Source organism: Cibotium barometz, chromosome 24 (genome assembly GCF_041138505.1).
Source record: "Cibotium barometz isolate CiBa-2024 chromosome 24, ASM4113850v1, whole genome shotgun sequence".
NCBI lineage: Eukaryota > Viridiplantae > Streptophyta > Polypodiopsida > Cyatheales > Cibotiaceae > Cibotium > Cibotium barometz.
The window spans coordinates 48,649,478-48,667,305 of record NC_141069.1 but is presented as its reverse complement, the minus strand read 5'-3'; the positions used below and the strand labels follow the sequence as shown (position 1 = coordinate 48,667,305).

Sequence of the window (17,828 nt, the reverse complement as noted above, 5' to 3'; positions counted from 1 at the left end):
TCAACACCCTGGATCGTTCCCCTTTTCTCCTGTACACCTACGGGGGTACTACCCATTGGCAAGATTCAATTACAAGGTTGTTATACAAGAAAGAAGATTCATACCTAAGAGTTTGTTGTCCAACAGATACGTCGGCACCAAGGCTAAGCGACAGCCAATGGCTGGATGCCCCCCAACACCTAGCGATCATGGTGGACGTTGTGCCAGCAGCAAGGCCCACAATGACTCATTGTTTTTTCTGTCCAAAACCACTTCATGTTATGGCTCACCCTAACTTCCCTTGAAACACACCCAACAAGATATTACCTGGTGAATCACAACAACTGTTGTGAGGATCTTTCCAATGATTGAGATCGTAACCCTCGAGGTCTCCAAGCTCTACAATTCCTTGAGAAGCAATTCCACCGCATTGCCCGCAAGCGTTGTCACACTGCCGCATTGCACTACGGGTACTTATCCCTCCTCTAACCTCACATCACTCACACACACTCACTAGTATACATTAGAGAGAGATTAACAAGAGGATTAGCAAGAGAGAGACTCTATTGCACAATGGGAGAGTCCTCTGTATTATGAGAGGTATTCACTTATATACATGGCCATAAATGTTCACACTCATTTAAACTGTGGCCAGCTTGCCACAGTTTAAGTGAGTGATATTCACTTATATACATGGCCATAAATGTTCACACTCACTTAAAGTGGCCAGCTGGCCACTTTAGGCTCATAAGAGACCTAATGCTATTACAATGACTACTCTCATAATATATCCATGAAGTACATCACTTGGGACGTCATCCTAACTTACTACCACACACTCTTGAAGCGGAAATTGCCATAAGTATTACATAAGACCATTATAGGCGCATGTCCACGTTGTAGATTTGGACACCATTGCTTCATATCTTGTATGTATGACCTTTTGGTGTATCTACCTTGACTCCTTAATATAAGATAATGGTAGTAGCTCTTTTTAACCCTAAGAATGGGTTAACATTTCTCCCTTCTTGATGTCGATCGCGTCCTCTCGTGATCACATTGAAGACCTTTGTGTGGGGAGAATTGGCAAGTTGATGGCTTTTGATGTTGTGAGTGACATTCAATGGTCCTTGTTCCTCTAGAAGGAATAAGAAAGTCTAGTTAGTAAATGAAAAGGTTAGAGGTTAGCAAAAAATACATATGGGGTGGGGTATTTGCAAATGATTGCATTTTTATATTTTTGTGAGCCTCTTTTTTTTGTTAAAATTTTTTGCTCACTTTGTTCTTTGGCAAACATAAGCAGAGTTATATGTGATTTATGTTAGTGGGGAAACTACGAGATGTTAATAATTGGGGAGAAGAGAAGGAGGATATGGAGGAACATAGACAAAATCATCAGAATGAGATTGTGATTCTTAATTCCTCATTTGATTCATTAAAGCGACATTCATCATTTGAATAAACTGGCCTTCGATGACATCCCTTTTTGTGGCAGGATTCTTGTTAAATCTTATGAGTAGGACATGTTCCTATTGCATGCTTCTTCCCATGTGCTTTTTATGTTTTTATGTATATATTTAAGTGCTCTTATGAAGCAAATATACATAAAGCATAAGAATTGAGTCAGACTCTTATTGAGCTACTCTTATTGAGCTACTCTTGTTGAAGTAGCCACTTGTTGGCAAGGCTTGAAATAATTACATCGACTTGTGAGGCTTAGATAGATATTTTCATTGAAGAATTATATATCATTGTGTTGTGAAGGTTCTAACTTCGTTTGGAAAGGTTTGTAATTTGAAGGAAAATTCTAGGCGATGGGTTGTACCATTGACCACACTTTTGTCCAACATGGCTCCCCCATACGGAGATGCACTTGGAAAGTTGTCAATGATAAGGCCTTGGTGAAAATGTCCTCCAGTGCATGAGTATGGATATGTACTCATGAAGCAGCTGCTGCTACATTGACTTAGCCAAAAGAATAGCAATGGCTATTGAAGATCGTTTTTGGGAGTTGCTTGTGATAGTCTACCATTATTAGGTATTCCATATGTTTGACTCCCTTGTGTTTGAGTATGGATATGTACTCATGGAGCAGCTGCTACATTGACTTAGCCAAAAGAATAGCAATGGCTATTGAAGATCATTTTTGGGAGTTGCTTGTGATAGTCTACCATTATTAGGTATTCCATATGTTTGACTCCCTTGTGTTTGTCTTTTTTTTTCCTTTTCTTTTCTCTTTTTTTTTTGCTACCACATGGCAAGCAACAGGTTCTTGTGTCTACTCCCCTTTTAAGAGAATAGGTTCTTAAGTCTGTCGCATAGCTTCTGCACTCATGTTTCTCATCTAGAGGGGTGAAAAGAGCATTGTGAGTTTATCTTTGATGCATTCATATGTCTCTGTTTGCAGACGTGGGAATTGATTCTTGAATTTGTGGTTCAAGTGTTGTGGATGCGGTAGGCACAGCTATTGGTTGGTTGCTATTGGGTTTTAATGAACACACAAGCTCTTGTATAGGTGTTGAATGCACGAGAGGGGTTGAGTGGTTTACTTGGTGTTGCTTGGGCCTCCATTCTTGTCGAATCTTAGGTGATGAAGAAATTTACATGGAGCAGCCAGAAGGATTTGTTATTGCAGGTAAGGAAGATCTTGTTGCTCGTCTTCATAGGGATTACCATCATAATACCTTTGTTGTTGAAGCTTGTGCATAGGCACCCATCCTTGATAAACATTATAAATTGGTGGTTGATGCTTTTGGTGCTGAGGTTTTTTTCTTTGTGCAGGCTTAGGGGACTTTTTGATGCACTTGGGAATCCAAGCTTTGGTATTTCCTTAGTAGTATCCTTGTGCTTGCTGCAATCTTTTTGGTACCCACACTTGTTAAGGTGTCGGAGTTCTTTGATGAAGTCGCATAGGCTTTTGTGGGACGATGTTGTGGATTACTCTTATTCTTCCTTGGCCTTTGTGTGCTACATTGAGGAAGAGGCTTTGATGATCGAGGCACCGAAATTGGAATGTTGCCTTCCTAGTAGCCTTGAGCTACTAGGAAGGCACCCAAATTGGAATGTTGCCTTCCTGATAGCCTTGAGCTACAAGAAACTGCTTTTCCACCCACATTTTGATACTATTAAGATATATTGATCTTGGCTGTCTTGTTGGAGTTTTCTTTGTGGATGAAGTGAAAGGTTTTAGGCCCTCCTTCACATTGGTTGGCACTAAGGTTATGGTTTTGAGACTCATGGGCGTTGTTGACGAGGCTGGAGACGTGGCGAAATACAACAATACCATGATAGAATCTTCAAGTGGAACCATGGATGTTTCAGTATTTATTTCAGCCTTTAGATCCCATTTCGGTTTCATATTCCCATTCACTTTCATCCTCTATTTGGCTCTCAGCTTTTTCAAGAGTACCAAATGTGTACAATGGCACACTTAGTCCCCTGACAATTCTAACTGAGGTCTGTTTGGAAACTTGTGAATCCTCACAATCGTGTTCTAAGTAGCTCTTGATGTCTTGGTACAACTCATTTTTAACCCTTAAAGGTGCAAGGGCTGAAGCTATGCTAGCTTTACCACAAGAGAAGAGCACTCCTCCAAATGAGGATTTGAGAGACTGCTTTAATTTTCTAAGAGATTCATCAATATCCTCACGTGCTTTTTCAATCGCATCATTCATGCAATCTGCCTCTAATGACTCTTCTTGGCTTAATGAGTTCATTTCTATAGGGAATGTGTCTTCCTCTTGGAAGGGGAAGCAATACTCCTCCGGTTCTTATATTTTGGTTCCTTTTGTAGGGTTGACATTATGAGTTCAATCACAATAGGTGATCCTGTATGACACTCAACAACGCTAAACATGCTCTCCTCAGCTTGCTTTGTGCGTTGCGCATGTCATGTGATCATGATTTTCAGTTTGGGGTGGTTGGGTAGGTTCTAGTTTCTTGATTGGTCTGTGAGGTGCACTAAGTGGTGAATCAAAACTTGGTTTGTCTACACGAAGTGACGTACTAGAACTTGTTTCATCTTCTGACTTTCCTTGAATCTTCAGGTTTTTAATATGTTTACCCATGCAACGAGACAAACTTTCTTTCGGACTTTTATATCTTGTGTCACGCATATAGGTGTTGTGGTTTGTGTGGTAGTCTTTGAGGTGGATTCTTCTACAGCTTTTTGCTCTATTGGGATTAGGTCCTCGACAGGCTCTTTTCCCTTGTCCTTTATTTCAACCTTGGTTTGTTGCCCCTTGTTTTCTTGGGTTTATAAGGTTTTGCTTTCTTTTTTGGCTTCTGCTTTAAAGCATGCTCTTCTACCCATTTCGAAGTGTTTTCTTTTGTATTCTTTTTTTATTGTATCTCGTGCATTTGTAAGCGTGTAAGCATATTCAAGGGTACCATGGACAATTGCCCGTTTTGCACACTTAAGATGTTAAGAGTTATATTTTGTGAGACAGGTTGCAACTCGCCTTGGGCAATCTTGGAATATGTGATCGATGCCACATCGTTCACATATGGTTGCAAGGTGTCAGTGAGACTGTAGGCATGGAAGTATTCCAAACTGTGCAGTCTGCCACTTTGTGAGACCCACAACAATAGAAACACTGAAGTGTTTGTTTAACTACTTCCTGAGGATTATTTCTTCCTGGGGCACAGGAGATGGAGGTTTTTAGTTAATTGTAGATGAATTGGGACATTGGCATGTGTCGTGACCAAAGGTTTTGCAATATGTGCAGTACAGATAAATAGGCACCTTGTACGCACAATGGGGATTGGGATGAACGTAGTGATTGCACTGAACACAAGGCATTTCACCCATCACTTAGAGAGGCATTAAGGATGGTTGGTTTTGAAGAATCTCATCCTCTCTTAGAGATGTCGGTTGTAAGCTTTTAAGCAAGGCTGCATAGAATTTGGGGAATGACAATTCTGAGATCAATTTTTCTTTAGTCATTGCTTCACTTGGTTTAGATGAGGAACATCTCGTATCGTGATCATCTTCCATCATGTCTAAACGTATTGCTTCTTTACAACATTGATCAAATGTTTCCAGATTGGATACAATAATCAAGTTGTGTAAGCTGTTATTCTTTAATCCCATCATGAAACATCTCTTCAATTGAAGTTTCTCCCATGGCTCGCATCGTGAGTCCAAGATTTTTATCCAAAGGATAAAATCTCTAATGGTTTCATTTTGTTTTCACTCAATTGAATAGAGTTCTTTCATTGCACTCCACCGATCACCTTGTCTTCTTGAAGTTCATTCATCTTGATCACCGGCATCAAAGTGATGAACCATCGACTAGCTTTTCCCACTAAGCATAGGTTCAACGCATGTACCTTGGTGGGACAGCTTAGATTTCCAAAGGCTTTGCATCGTTGTTTAAACATTTGTATGAATTGAACACGATCACTCGTTCGATCATATTTGCCGCTCATGATTTTGAAAATTTGTGCGACCGTATTTTTGTATGAATCACTAAGGCCATGTGTGGGTGCTAATGTGGATAGGGACTCACGTAGACATTGGGTGACCCCCCTTCCTAGATTAGTCAGTATGTCAAAAGTATGAGCATCTAGGGGTTGAAAAGTGTTGGTACCTATAGGATTTGTGGGAATGTTAGACAAAGGACCTCGATGGGATTGAAGTGACAAGGGGTGTAGAACCCGATGATGACATGCTTGTTGTCGGCATGGCAAATGGTATTTGGAGGTGTATTTGGGACATGGATCTCAATGGCTCGAAGATGTCAGCCATTGGGTTCAGTGAGGATATAGGCCCACATAGTCCCTGTATCATTGCCATGTCTTGACACTGCTAATTGCATATTTAATGAGCAAGCACACCTTTTTTTCCCTTTTTAGGTTTTCTTACAGCCCGTTTTACAGCCTCAAGAGGCCTGGCGTACTCTTCGTTGGGTCAACCGTTTGCCCTAATTAGCTAAGGTGCTACACACGTGAAAGACCTCTTAGATATATTTTTTTGGAAAAGGTGCATGCTAGTAGCATCCCAAATGGAAGAGGACATCTCAAAACCTATTTTCCATCACTGTCTCAAGATTCAAAAATCGAAAAGATTTTCCTTGTTTCACAGCCCATATTTGAAGGTGTTCCAAAAGGAAATCAAAAAAACTCTGCATGAGTGAGTTGTAGTATTTTTGGAGTACTAAAACTCTCTCTGAGTTTTTCATGATTTCGTCGTTTAGACACTCAAAAGGTAGCCCGAATATGGTTCGCAATTGTTTTCAGGCTGTTTTGGGCGGTTTTTAGTGCTTTAAGAGTTGTTTTTTGCCTCAATTTTTGGGTCGAATTTTGCGGCTGCTGGTCGAAGGCCAAAATGATGGATTTATTCCTCGAATGCTCAAGACCAATTTCAAAGATCTCAATGCCGGCTTTTTGATGAGCACTAGAGCGCGTTCATCAGATTCACAGTTTAGGAGATATGAGCCTCCAAACATGGCTGTTTTTCAGACTCTTTATTCGCTTTTTTTATTATTATTTTTTGCTGACAGACCCCCTTTCACGACGTGAATGAGCAGGGTGCAGCTCACGACGTGAAACGGACTTCACAGATTTTATCAAATTTGATTTATTTTTTATTTTTTTTAGACGTGAAACCTTAAGGCGTGAACCATGAGCTGCTTAAGGCATGAAACGTCGAATTTTTTTTACGCGCGGGGACTGTTTTACGATGTGAAATAGCAGGAATGGTTCACAACGTAAACCGCTTAAGGCGTGAAACCTTAACGCATGAAATGTCCGATTTATTATTATTATTTTTTGGCATGAGACCTTAAGGCGCGAAACGTAAACCGTAAACTGCTTAAGGCGTAAAACAACATTTTTTTGCGTGAAACCTTAAGGCGTGAACCGTGAACCGCTTAAGGTGTGAAACCTTAAGGCGTGAAATGTTTTTTTTTTAAGTCTAAAGGGAAATTCGAATTTCCTTTTTTGGGAGGAATATTTTTTGAATTTTAAATTGGGGAGATATGGGCATTTTCTCAAAAAGACAAGTGGGAAACAAAAAAGTCAACCTTTTATGACACCCCCTTACACCCTACATAAATGACCCCCAAAATGGACAATTTGACAACTCATTGGCATCTTTTCATTCAATGCTCATTAGCCTTAATGAGTTATGTAAAAAGTGCTTAGAAATTAACCAAAGATTAATCCTCCCACTAATCGTTCTCTCTTTTAGATTATTCAAGGGCTCTCATTAACCACTAATCACTAATTAATTCACACCATTGAGCACATCATTGGATAAAGCATGGAATTGCTAAGCTATGTGCATCAACTAATGTGTAAATTAATGTATAATTTGAGATTAAATAAACTCTTAATTCTAGTCTCTTCTCTTTATGCAAAATTAAGCAAAAGAGAGGGAAATTCATCCAATTGATGTAATTAGGTGTTTTGAGTATCTAAACACTCAAAAACACTAATTTTGCCCTCTTACATGATCAATTTTGACCCCAAAAAACACATTTTTTAAAATTTTTTACCTCTTGAATTAGATTAATCACCCTTAATGACAAAAACCAATCAATTAAGGAAGATTAGTCAATTTCAAGGGTTTTTTAATGTTTTTGAAAAAAAAAATTAATACTTAAGCTACTTCTAATGCTCGCTAACACTCTAATGCATAAAATTCAAACAAAAATTAATGATTCTAGGTCTATGTTTAACTCTAAAGAGAGCTAAAAATCGCTAAAATTTACATTCTATTGCATTGTTTGATGCAATGGATGCAAACAAAGCCTAATACACTCTATGTGCAAGCCCTAGGAACATTAAAAACCACATTATCAACAAATAAAAACAACGATTTAAGCTAAAAATTAAGCAAAAAAATATTCTTTATAAAAAGAGAGCTATTCTACACCAAATCACACAAATCTCCATCAAAACCACATCTTTTTCATGGGAAACCATTAATCAAGACAATGGGCAATGGGTAATGCGTAGATCAGAGAAAAACGATGGAAAAAGCCAAGGGATGATTCCTCAAAGCGGTGCCAAAAATGTTATGGCTCACCCTAACCCACCTTGAAACACATCCAACAAGAGATTACCTTGTGAACCGCAACTGTCGTGAGGATCTTTCCAATGGCCAAGCTCATAACCCTTGAGGTCTTCAAGCTCTACAACTCCTTGAGAAGCAATTCCATGGTGTCTCCCATGAGCGTTGTCACACGGTCGCATTGCACTACGTGTATTCGTCCCTCCTCTCACCTCACTTCATTCACACACACTCACTAGCATGCATTAGAGAGAGAGATTAGCAAGAGGATTAACAAGAGCAAGACTCTATTGCACAATGGGAGAGTCCCATGTATTATGAGAGATATCCACTTATATACATGGCCATATGTGTTCGCACTCACTTAAACTATGGCCGGTCGGGCACTTTAGGCTCATAAGAGACCTAATGCTATTACAATGACTGCTCTCATGATATATCCATGAAGTACATCACTTGGGACTTCATCCTAACTTACTACCACATGCTCTTGAAGCGGAAATCGCCATATAAGTATTACATAGGACCATTACGGGTTCCCATCCAAGTTGTAGATTTGGACACCATTGCTTCATATCTTGTATGTATGACCTTTTGGTGTATCTACCTTGACTCCTTAATATAAGATAATGGTAGAAGCTCTTGTTAACCCTCTACGAATGGGTTAACACTTCATTCTTGAAAAATCAAAACAAAATTTTATATCCGAAATCTGGTCCTGAATTCTAAGGCCTATTCCAACCCCCTTCATCCAGTTCTCCCTCCATGGCAAGGCCTCCTGAGAGAAACTTTATGGGTTTGTCCTGGTCATACCTTGCCTTGGCAGCCTGAATCAAGCTCCTCATGTGAGCAAGGGCTATCTCCTTCCTAGATAGTTGTGTTCTTATGTGTCCTCTCTTCCTGGAGCCTTTACTATAGGGCTTCCTTTTCCCTCCTCCCTTTTTGCCCGCCTTGGAAATCTTCAACCATCTTGTCTTTATTCTGCATCTCAGTAGCATGAGCTTTTTTCATGGTCTCCACTTGATCTTGTCTTTTCCTGAGTTCATCTCTAAATGCCTTCAGCTCTTCTGCGTGTGTTTTCCTTGTGGCATCCAGGTGATCTTGTCTTTTCTTTAGATTGGCATGGGCGGTCGTCAATCAAGGCGACGTTTAACTCATTAACTGTCATTTTGCCTCCTTTTCCTCTTGTGTTCTTGATAGGGGTTGTGGATTCAATCTCCTTTTTTAGGGCTTTTATTATCAACCCATCTTTCCTTTGTTGCTCCTTGTACTCCTCCACCGGGCCCTCCAGCTCTTCAATTTGGGCCCTTAGTGCGGCCTCATCGCCTGCCCTTTCTTCCGACTTCTTTGTGACCACCTAGGCACACTCTTGCCGCTCATCATTACGGACTAAATCCATTGATGATCCTTTGTACAAAACCAACTCCTTTCCGTTCCCCCCTCAGGCTTCTCCTGCACCTTCTTCCCATCAGCTTTGAGCAGGGAGAATTTATTCTTCCATGTCTCTAATTCTAGTTTAAGCTGCTTATTTTGAGGTTGCAACTCCTTTTCTATGCTGGTGTCTGCTCCACTGGTTCCTGCGTCCTTGTCCCCTTGGCTATGTTCTGCAATTCCCAATGTTTTTGTAGGATTAGACCCTATTGGTTTTCTTGTGTCCAAATTTTCCACAAGATACTCTCCCAAGGGCAGCCCAGGCTTTCCTACATCATCCTCACCATTCCTTGTTCGCTCTGCAGCACTAACTTGGTGATCTGTTCTCGAACCTTTTGGTACCCTGCCCACTGTTCTGGTTTCTTTTCCAGTTTCCACTCAGCGTTCCTACCTGTCTGTGTCTTGACAAGTCCTTGAGATCTTGTCACCATAACTTCAAGACCCAAGGTAGGATTCACCTTATGGGCTTTCGAAGATGAAGTTGACTTCCTAGACACATGGAGTAGAAGCAGGTGGCTACATCAACATAAGAAGTAGCACACTTGAGTGCCCATGGACAAGATTCTTCATCAGCATATACTTGTGGACTCTTCATCACATTGGTGGAAAACATCTTCCCACCGTCTCCTTGGTCTACCATCAGTTTTTGTGGTTCTACATGATATATTGTATAACTTGAAATTGCTTGCATTGTATCTTCTCGCAGCCACTTATTCACATATTTTCATGATGTACTTGGCATTGATTGGAGAGAGTACACTCCCAACTAAACAAAGGGGAAGAGAGGTGTTGACATGTGTGTACACCCCCTAGCATTTTGGCGTTAGCTTGGGTGTGAACACCCCTTAGCATTAGTAGCATTAGCTTCGGCTAATGAGTTGTGGGATTTGGTTATTACAAGATGTCATATCAAGAAGTGGTTACAAGAGGGCTAGTGGGGAGTTAGGATCTTGTGTAGGTTATGGGAGCCCAATAGTCACATGGGTAGCCCAACAGTCACATAGGTATCCCAAGAGTCACATGGTTGGATGGCTATATAAAAGCCCCTCTTGTATGCAAATTGGACATGACTATGACTATTGATATACATGATTCTTGGATACACAATATACATTATGGATATGGAATACACTATGATGTTTTTCTTGTATGTTTATGTTGTATCTTTTATCTTGTTCTTGATCCATGCATCTTACTCTATGCTTATGTGTACTCCACGGCTATGTGTACTCCATGGCTATGTGTGTAGGAGCATGTGTGTTCCCCCATCTTAACAAGGTGATGTTAACAATGTGACATGTGTAACTTCAATTCAGCACTCAATAACTCTTTGAAATTGTATGCAGTGAGAATAGCAGCAAAATCTCGCTCCTGCTGTCACTCTGCTGAGCAGCAAAATTATAGTAGAGCAGCAAAATTTCGCTGCTATTGTCACTACTGGGCAGCAAAACAGCAACGAAATTTTGCTGCTATGGTCGCTGTTGAGCACAACAAAACATGGTCGCTGCTAAACAACGAAATATGGTCACGTGCTGAGCAACACAATATCGCTGTTGAGCAGCGACATAATTCCCCGATATCCTAAAAGCCTAAACGCTGCTGGAACACTGTTATGCCCCCGACATGGTATAGTGTTTCTCATTATTATTGCACTTAGGATTCACCTACCTTAGCTTATCCCATGTTAAAACACTAATCCCTTAGATTAGTGTCTCATTAGGATGTCTCATTAGGAAGTTATTTGTAGGAGAGCTCTAGATCCATGTTTTCTAATAGGGATAAAGGAGGTCTCTTTGATGACACCGCATTGGGACCCTTCACTACTGAATCATCAAAGTATTCTCAAAGTATTTGGCACATGAAAATAGCCACGCATGAGGTTGACTTGGTTTTCTCTCTTTCGTCTACTCAAACATGCATCTTGCCTAATAAAAGACATGTGTTCGATTCGCTTTTTAAAAGAGGATTGATGAACTGGGCTAGAACCCTAATATTTTATGCCTTGTTTGTTGAAAATAACTCATTAATACTCTCCATCCAAGAGGCTATTTGGTGGTTTCCTTCCCATACAAAAAACATCTTCTTAGTTAGAAAGACCCAATCTACATCTTCCTTTATCTCATTTTCAAACTCCGCATTCTCAGCATGCCAATGATGACGATCCCACTTTATCTCATGCCAATGATGACGATCCCACTTTACCTTCATGTCCTCATCCACATCTTTCGTGATTTAATTTAGTAAAGTAACTCAAAGAATGAACGACCCCTTAGTAGCAATATAGCCCTCAATCTCAAAAGCCATCTTCAATGTGTTCTGCTGCTGCGATGTTCAGCTTCATTTCCTTCACATCCATCATCCTCAACCTCCTTTTCAATGTCTTAAATAAACTTTTTTTAACCAGTGAAAAAAAGGATCACCTTCAAACTCAACCGGTTTTTATTGAGTAGCTGCAAATCTTGCTAATGTTTTATGAATTGTGGGCAGACACTTTTTTGATGACACATTACTCTGCAATAGTAGCCGATATCTCTGTTGGCCCATGATCGTCCTCTTCAAACATCTTTGTCAGATGAATAGGCATTTTTTCAATGGCCCATTGCTATGTAGTAGGAAACGCCTCCCACAGGTTTTCATACATGCCACGTTCCTAATTGAACCGTCTACCTAAAAAAGAGTAGAATGCTACATCAAGAGTCTTATTGACTCTTGTCATATTAACTCACTTTCATGCATCATTTTTTAGCATTTTAATGCACTTAGAAAATAATGGGAAGAATAATGCAAGAACAAGTCCTTAGCAAGTTCATTCTACATAATAAGGAAGAAGCTAATCTCTTACATGTTGCTTCAATGTATCAAATGAGGAAGTGAGATTCACATCTCTTCAATGTATTAATTGAGATATTGAGAGCCTATCACTTCTCTTCTCTTCCATTGCTAACAAACTTTAAATTCACACTGACATCTAAATTAAATATTGTAACCTTGCTTATAATTGCCGAAAAAGAATGTGAGCAAAAAGTGAACAAAACCACACCCAAAAAAAAACACAAAAGTGAACAAAACCACACCCAAAAAAAAAACACAAAAATGTAAGAACATTACAATCACTTGCAACAACAGAGAGCCTCACCCTGTTTAGGTATTCGTTCCTATCAGTAACTCTCTCACTTACTAAAATCAACCTTTCCTGTTTGTTCCGGAGGAACAATGACCATTGAACATATGAACATTCAATGAGTACAGCTTGAACAATAACACAACCTCTTTATTTTCCTCTCAATAGAGTCTTCCATTCAATCTCAACTACTCAATCACACGATCATCTCAGAAGGGGGTATTTTGGGGTTAACAGATGTGCTACCACTTATATTCTACACTAAAAAGCAAAGGGGATACACCAAAACGATATATGATCAAGCTATGAAGCACCAAAAGGATGAATGATCAAGCTATGAAGTACCAATGTCCATGTCTACATCTTAGATGGCACTCATTTGATTTTTTCTGGAAGAGATACATATGGTGATTCTTCCCACTCCAAGAACGTGTGGCAATAAGCTAGGATGAATTCCCTAATGATGTACTTCACGGATGTATTATGAGATTAAGCATTTTATCAGCAATAGGCCACCTATGAGCTATGGGTGCCCGACTCATCACACTTTAAGTGTGAACACATAAAGCCATGTTTATAAGTCAGCTTTTCTCATTATGCAACTGCACTCTCCCATTGTGCAATTGCGTTTGGCTCTTGCTTCCCTACTCTATCCTTATAATTGTGTGCCTACCATAGGTGTGAGGGTGAGGAGTGTACTATTCGTTTTGTGAGTGAGTCGATAGATTGAGTTCAAGAGAAGCCACATTGAGAGCTATCCACACAATAGTTATCTTTAGAGATGGTTATCTGGACAAATGATCCGGAGTAAAGGGAGAGTGGCACCCCTATCTCTAAGCCTTAACATCAATTTTTTTTTAAACTACTAGAGAGTATATATATATATATATATATATATATATATATATATATATATATATATATATATAGAGAGAGAGAGAGAGAGAGAGAGAGAGAGGTATTAACGTCGGTAGAATGCAACACGAGGGCATATACGACCAACGAGGTGGGCATATATATATATATATATATATATATATATATATATATATAGAGAGAGAGAGAGAGAGAGAGAGAGAGAGAAATAGAAGAAATATATTTATATGTGTGTATACATACATACATGTGTGCATGCTTAATCAAGTAAAAACATTTCAAGAATTTTCAAAAAAAAATCAGATTAATCAATATAGCAAACTACATCATGCTTCACAACTGAAGCACAATGAAGACCGAAAAGTACATAATATGTTTTAAAATATATTTTCTACATCGATATCCAACATACTATTCTTATCCATGTGTTCTTAAAAGTTGGAACACACACCCCCCCCTTCTCCACACACACACCCAAAAAAAAAAAAAAACAAGACATGGTACGAAGGTGATGATGATATACTTTGCAAAGCCTTGGTTAAGATTAGCCAAGCTGTCATGTGGGAGTATACTTATGTGAAAGAATTATATGTAAAAAGATATGTTAGAGCTGCCTTTATTTGGAGGACCGTGCTAGAAGTTTTCAATGACAACAAATACTACCATTTATATTGCTTATATATATATATGGACGATTATCATCGTCAAAATCCTTGTTGTGCAATGAAGTACGGTGGAGGCTAGCAAGGCTTCAAATCAAGTGCAGAGTGGGCACAAAGAGTAAGCCACATATTCTCACCAATTGTTCCGGCAAATACAAGTGCCCTTTCTCACCAATTGTTCCCACAAATACAAAGCACTTAGGTTAATTTATACCATAGGCATCAAGTAACGTAAGGACTTAATGGTTTCTGTGTATGCTGAAAGACCAAGGAGGCAATCCAGAGTTGTGTTAGATAACCCAACATTATGGGTATGGTATGGTTTTTAATAGAGGCCATGTAGACCTTTGAATTGAATCGTGGGCCTCACTAGTGGTTATAGATTAAGTCCAAAACACAGCTCATGACTCGACGGTCTGCAAGTCCAAAGTTGATTTCCATTTTTTATTTTTCTTGTATATCGAGAGGTTTGTTCCTTTAATTAGCACACCTTCCAGTGTGAGAGGAGGAAGGGTTTGTTGAATCAAACTCACGTGCTCACCGTAGACTCACGTGCTCTACGGCCAAGCGGGCTATTTTCCGCACCCCCTAGGTTCAAAGTTGATTACCCAATGTAATGCATTGGCAACCTATGAAGTGAGGATGTTTAATGCAATGCTTTTTTAGTAGAGCTTGCTATAGATATTGGAAGGGCAAGTTTATACTATTGCACAGAATAATGAGGAGGTGAAGGTGGAGTCGTGACCAGTGTGTGTGTTGATGCTTCTACAAAAAAACATTGAAACAATTGATAAACGAATCTGAGTGACAAAGCCACAAGCATTCCCTCATTGTAGATGAGGAGTGTGGCTTAAGCTAAGCTTACTCTTAAATATTGTAACCAGGGACAAAGGGACTTAAGTACAACCTCCAAGCCCTTAAAGAGTACTCTAACTATACTGGGCTTTGTCCTCTTCTTGATGGCTGGTCCAATCCAAAATTAGTCCCTTTATGTTAAAACCTTCTCTCTCAAAATTTAGTACTTGCCTATGAAAGGCATGTGCTTTGAAAAACCTTACTACTCTAGCAAGGATGTTCATCTTAGAAACTCCAATCTAAACCTGAATATTGCCAAGCCATAAGATACGCAAACCTATCCTCGGACTAAACAAGGATGTGAAGTTCTACTTAGAAGATTCATTCACTTTTCTATGGATATATCTCCACGCCCAAATTATTTATGTCTAATACTTGTCGACACAACCCACTCTTTCCAGGCACTTCAGTGAACAAAAAACAGTATTTCTATATGAACCCATTCACAAATGAACAATCATAGTCGTCTTCCTGTCATTTACCCAAAACAAAGTGGCAAACCAGTACCAAGTAACAATAAAATGGAAGTTAAAAACTCTTTTTGGCTTAAGCTGATGGGCCTTTAGAAGCTCACTCTTGAACATTTTAAGTAACAACTGGAAGTGAACTCTTTTTGGGTTAAACTAAGCTTACTCTTAAACATTGTAAGAATGTGTTTTGCTAAGACACGTGATCTTAGCAACAAGGGCCAATGATACTTTTCATTCATCTCCTTGCTTAACTGTACTCAAAGAGCACAATGCTTAGTAATAGACCCTGACCAAGCTAGATTTGCCAACCACCTTGAATTGAAAAGGCTCTAAAGTTGACCATGATGAGATGATCAGCAAAGTCTCAAAATTGATTCCCAAATGAAAAGCAGTTCAAGCTTGTGTTAAGAGTCTTGTATGCAAAGGGGAGATCTCAGCTTCCCTTGCTCATGACCAGGGAATCTTCGCCACCCCACCCATCCAAAGGGCAGGGATCTGCCTCTAAAAACCCTAAAAATCACGAGCTTATGAAATGGGTGTAAAAGAAATACCATTATCTATCAACAATTGCACGCTGGTGGAGTTTTGAGAGTCCCTAGGTGATGGGTTCAAAAACCCCCCTGTGCAAGCGATGGCATCTAGTGTGTGTGTGGGTAGTGTACTTTCAAATTTCCAGCCAAGCCAAAAAAAAAAAAAAAAAAACCATAATCCTTATTTAACTTTTCAAGAAATGACGAGAAAAATAAACTCTAGTCAAAGAGCAGTCTCATTATGATGCCAAATGACTCACAAAATTATTCAAGAGGATTGTACAAATAGTTGAAAAGAGCAAAAGCTATCAAAAATGGCTTCATAAGTGATGGGATTCTACAAGGGGTGGAAGCAGCCATCCTGAAGTGGGAGATTAATGTGGTGTATTAGCAAGGGATTTGCGACGTGAACCATTCCATGACATGGAGAGGGGCCTTGATGAGAGCCAGGGCCAAATTGATGATGGCCGCCACACAGATGCAGCAGGGGCAGAGACAGCTCAATATAATCCTGAAAAAAAAAACATGTAAAACGATACAAATAACATTCAATAGAAACTAATTTGTGAGATAAGGCAGTTATCATATAATGTCAGGCACTGTAACGTGGGGAAAGCAGCATATCATGTCATAACATACCAGGGACTGAACAGATAGGGCACAGAAACTACGCGCCCATTATGACTAACTTATCATGTCATAACATATCAGACACCAAACCATGAGAAAGGGCAACTAGCACATCATCATGGCATGGCCATATCAGGATTATGTGATGAAGACAACCAACCTATCATGCCATAACATGTCAAGATTACGCCATGACGGTAACTAGCCTATCATGCCATTAGGGCAAGTAGCATATCACGTCCTGACCATGAAATTCACGCATATTAACCCTGCATTTCTTTGTGAACAGGCTTTATGAAAACTATATAGGGCTTTGTGTATCAAAAATTCCCCTTTGAAAGCACGGCAGCCCTCGAAATCTGGGCCCTGTGATAAATAGGGTTACTAGCACATCATGTTAAACATATAAAGCCCTCTTTGAGATAGGGCTACTCATGACCGACTACAATGGAAAGCTTGAAACCCTAGTCGACTACAAACGCTGAAAACCCTCATATGGAGAGAGAGAGAGAGAGAGAGAGTTTCCTTACCCGACAACCCAGATGATGGCGCCCACGACAGAGAGCAAGGTAGCCAAGAGAGCGAAGGGCAGGCCCAGCAGGAAGCCCAGCGGCCGGCACTCGCAATCGCAACAGCACATGATGATGATACCTCTCTCTCTCTCTCTCTCGCTCTCTCTCTCTTACTCACACACACCCCCCTCGACACAGACGTCTATTTCTTCTTTTCTCCGCAACGAGGGGGCGCCTGGAAGACGAAAACGAGGACAAAAAAACACACAGAAGACAACTTGGAGAATCAATGGAGAGGCTGTGACGCAGCCCCGTGACCCGGCTGACACTGCTGTAACAATTGCCAAAAGCTGGAAATAAGTCAAACGGCCAGTCACTTCCAAATTATTTAAAAAAACACTGTTTATCTCTCTCTATGTTCATATCATTGCTCGCAAAAAACATTTTTCCCAACAATTCAAAAAACCTTCGACCCCAAATTTTTGTAAGTTTTTTTTCTAAATTTTAAAAGTTTTTAACAGTATCATAACTAAAATACCTTAAAATTTGTAGGTTTTTGTGAATTGTTATTTTGAAATTTGAAGGTTACTTTTCAAAATTTGCCATTCTGTGAGTCTTTCTCTCTCTCTTGCTTACAATGAACATGTGTGTACATCTCTATGTTACATACATATCATCGAAGAAGTAACAATGTCCAAATAAACATACAAAGAACATCCTCCTTACATAGCGATGAAAAAGCTCA

General features: G+C 39.7%; 1 protein-coding gene across 2 annotated transcripts; it reads right to left on the bottom strand.

Moving 5' to 3' along the window:
- Window positions 1-15,496: 15,496 nt before the first annotated feature.
- LOC147625392 (signaling peptide TAXIMIN 1-like) lies at window positions 15,497-17,397 on the bottom strand. 2 transcript variants are annotated; one of them, XM_086819008.1, is made up of 3 exons: window positions 17,102-17,397; window positions 16,286-16,452; window positions 15,497-15,827 (listed from the first exon to the last, which is right to left on the bottom strand). In XM_086819008.1, exons 1-2 carry the CDS (start codon window positions 17,209-17,211, stop codon window positions 16,329-16,331), a joined length of 234 nt encoding a protein of 77 aa, XP_086675134.1. In that variant the 5' UTR covers window positions 17,212-17,397; the 3' UTR covers window positions 15,497-15,827; window positions 16,286-16,328. The 2 variants fall into 2 exon arrangements, with proteins under 2 accessions (XP_086675134.1, XP_086675133.1); XM_086819007.1 differs by lacking the exon at window positions 15,497-15,827 and having other exon boundaries at window positions 16,184-16,452; window positions 17,102-17,396.
- Window positions 17,398-17,828: the final 431 nt, after the last annotated feature.

Excerpts from the sequence above, each read along its gene's own strand:
- LOC147625392 (XM_086819008.1), bottom strand. The coding sequence starts at position 17,211 with ATGTGCTGTTGCGATTGCGAGTGCCGGCCGCTGGGCTTCCTGCTGGGC. Across the intron at positions 16,453-17,101 it reads GCCATCATCTGGGTTGTCGG|GATTATATTGAGCTGTCTCT; the intron begins GTAAGGAAACTC and ends TTTTTTTTTCAG.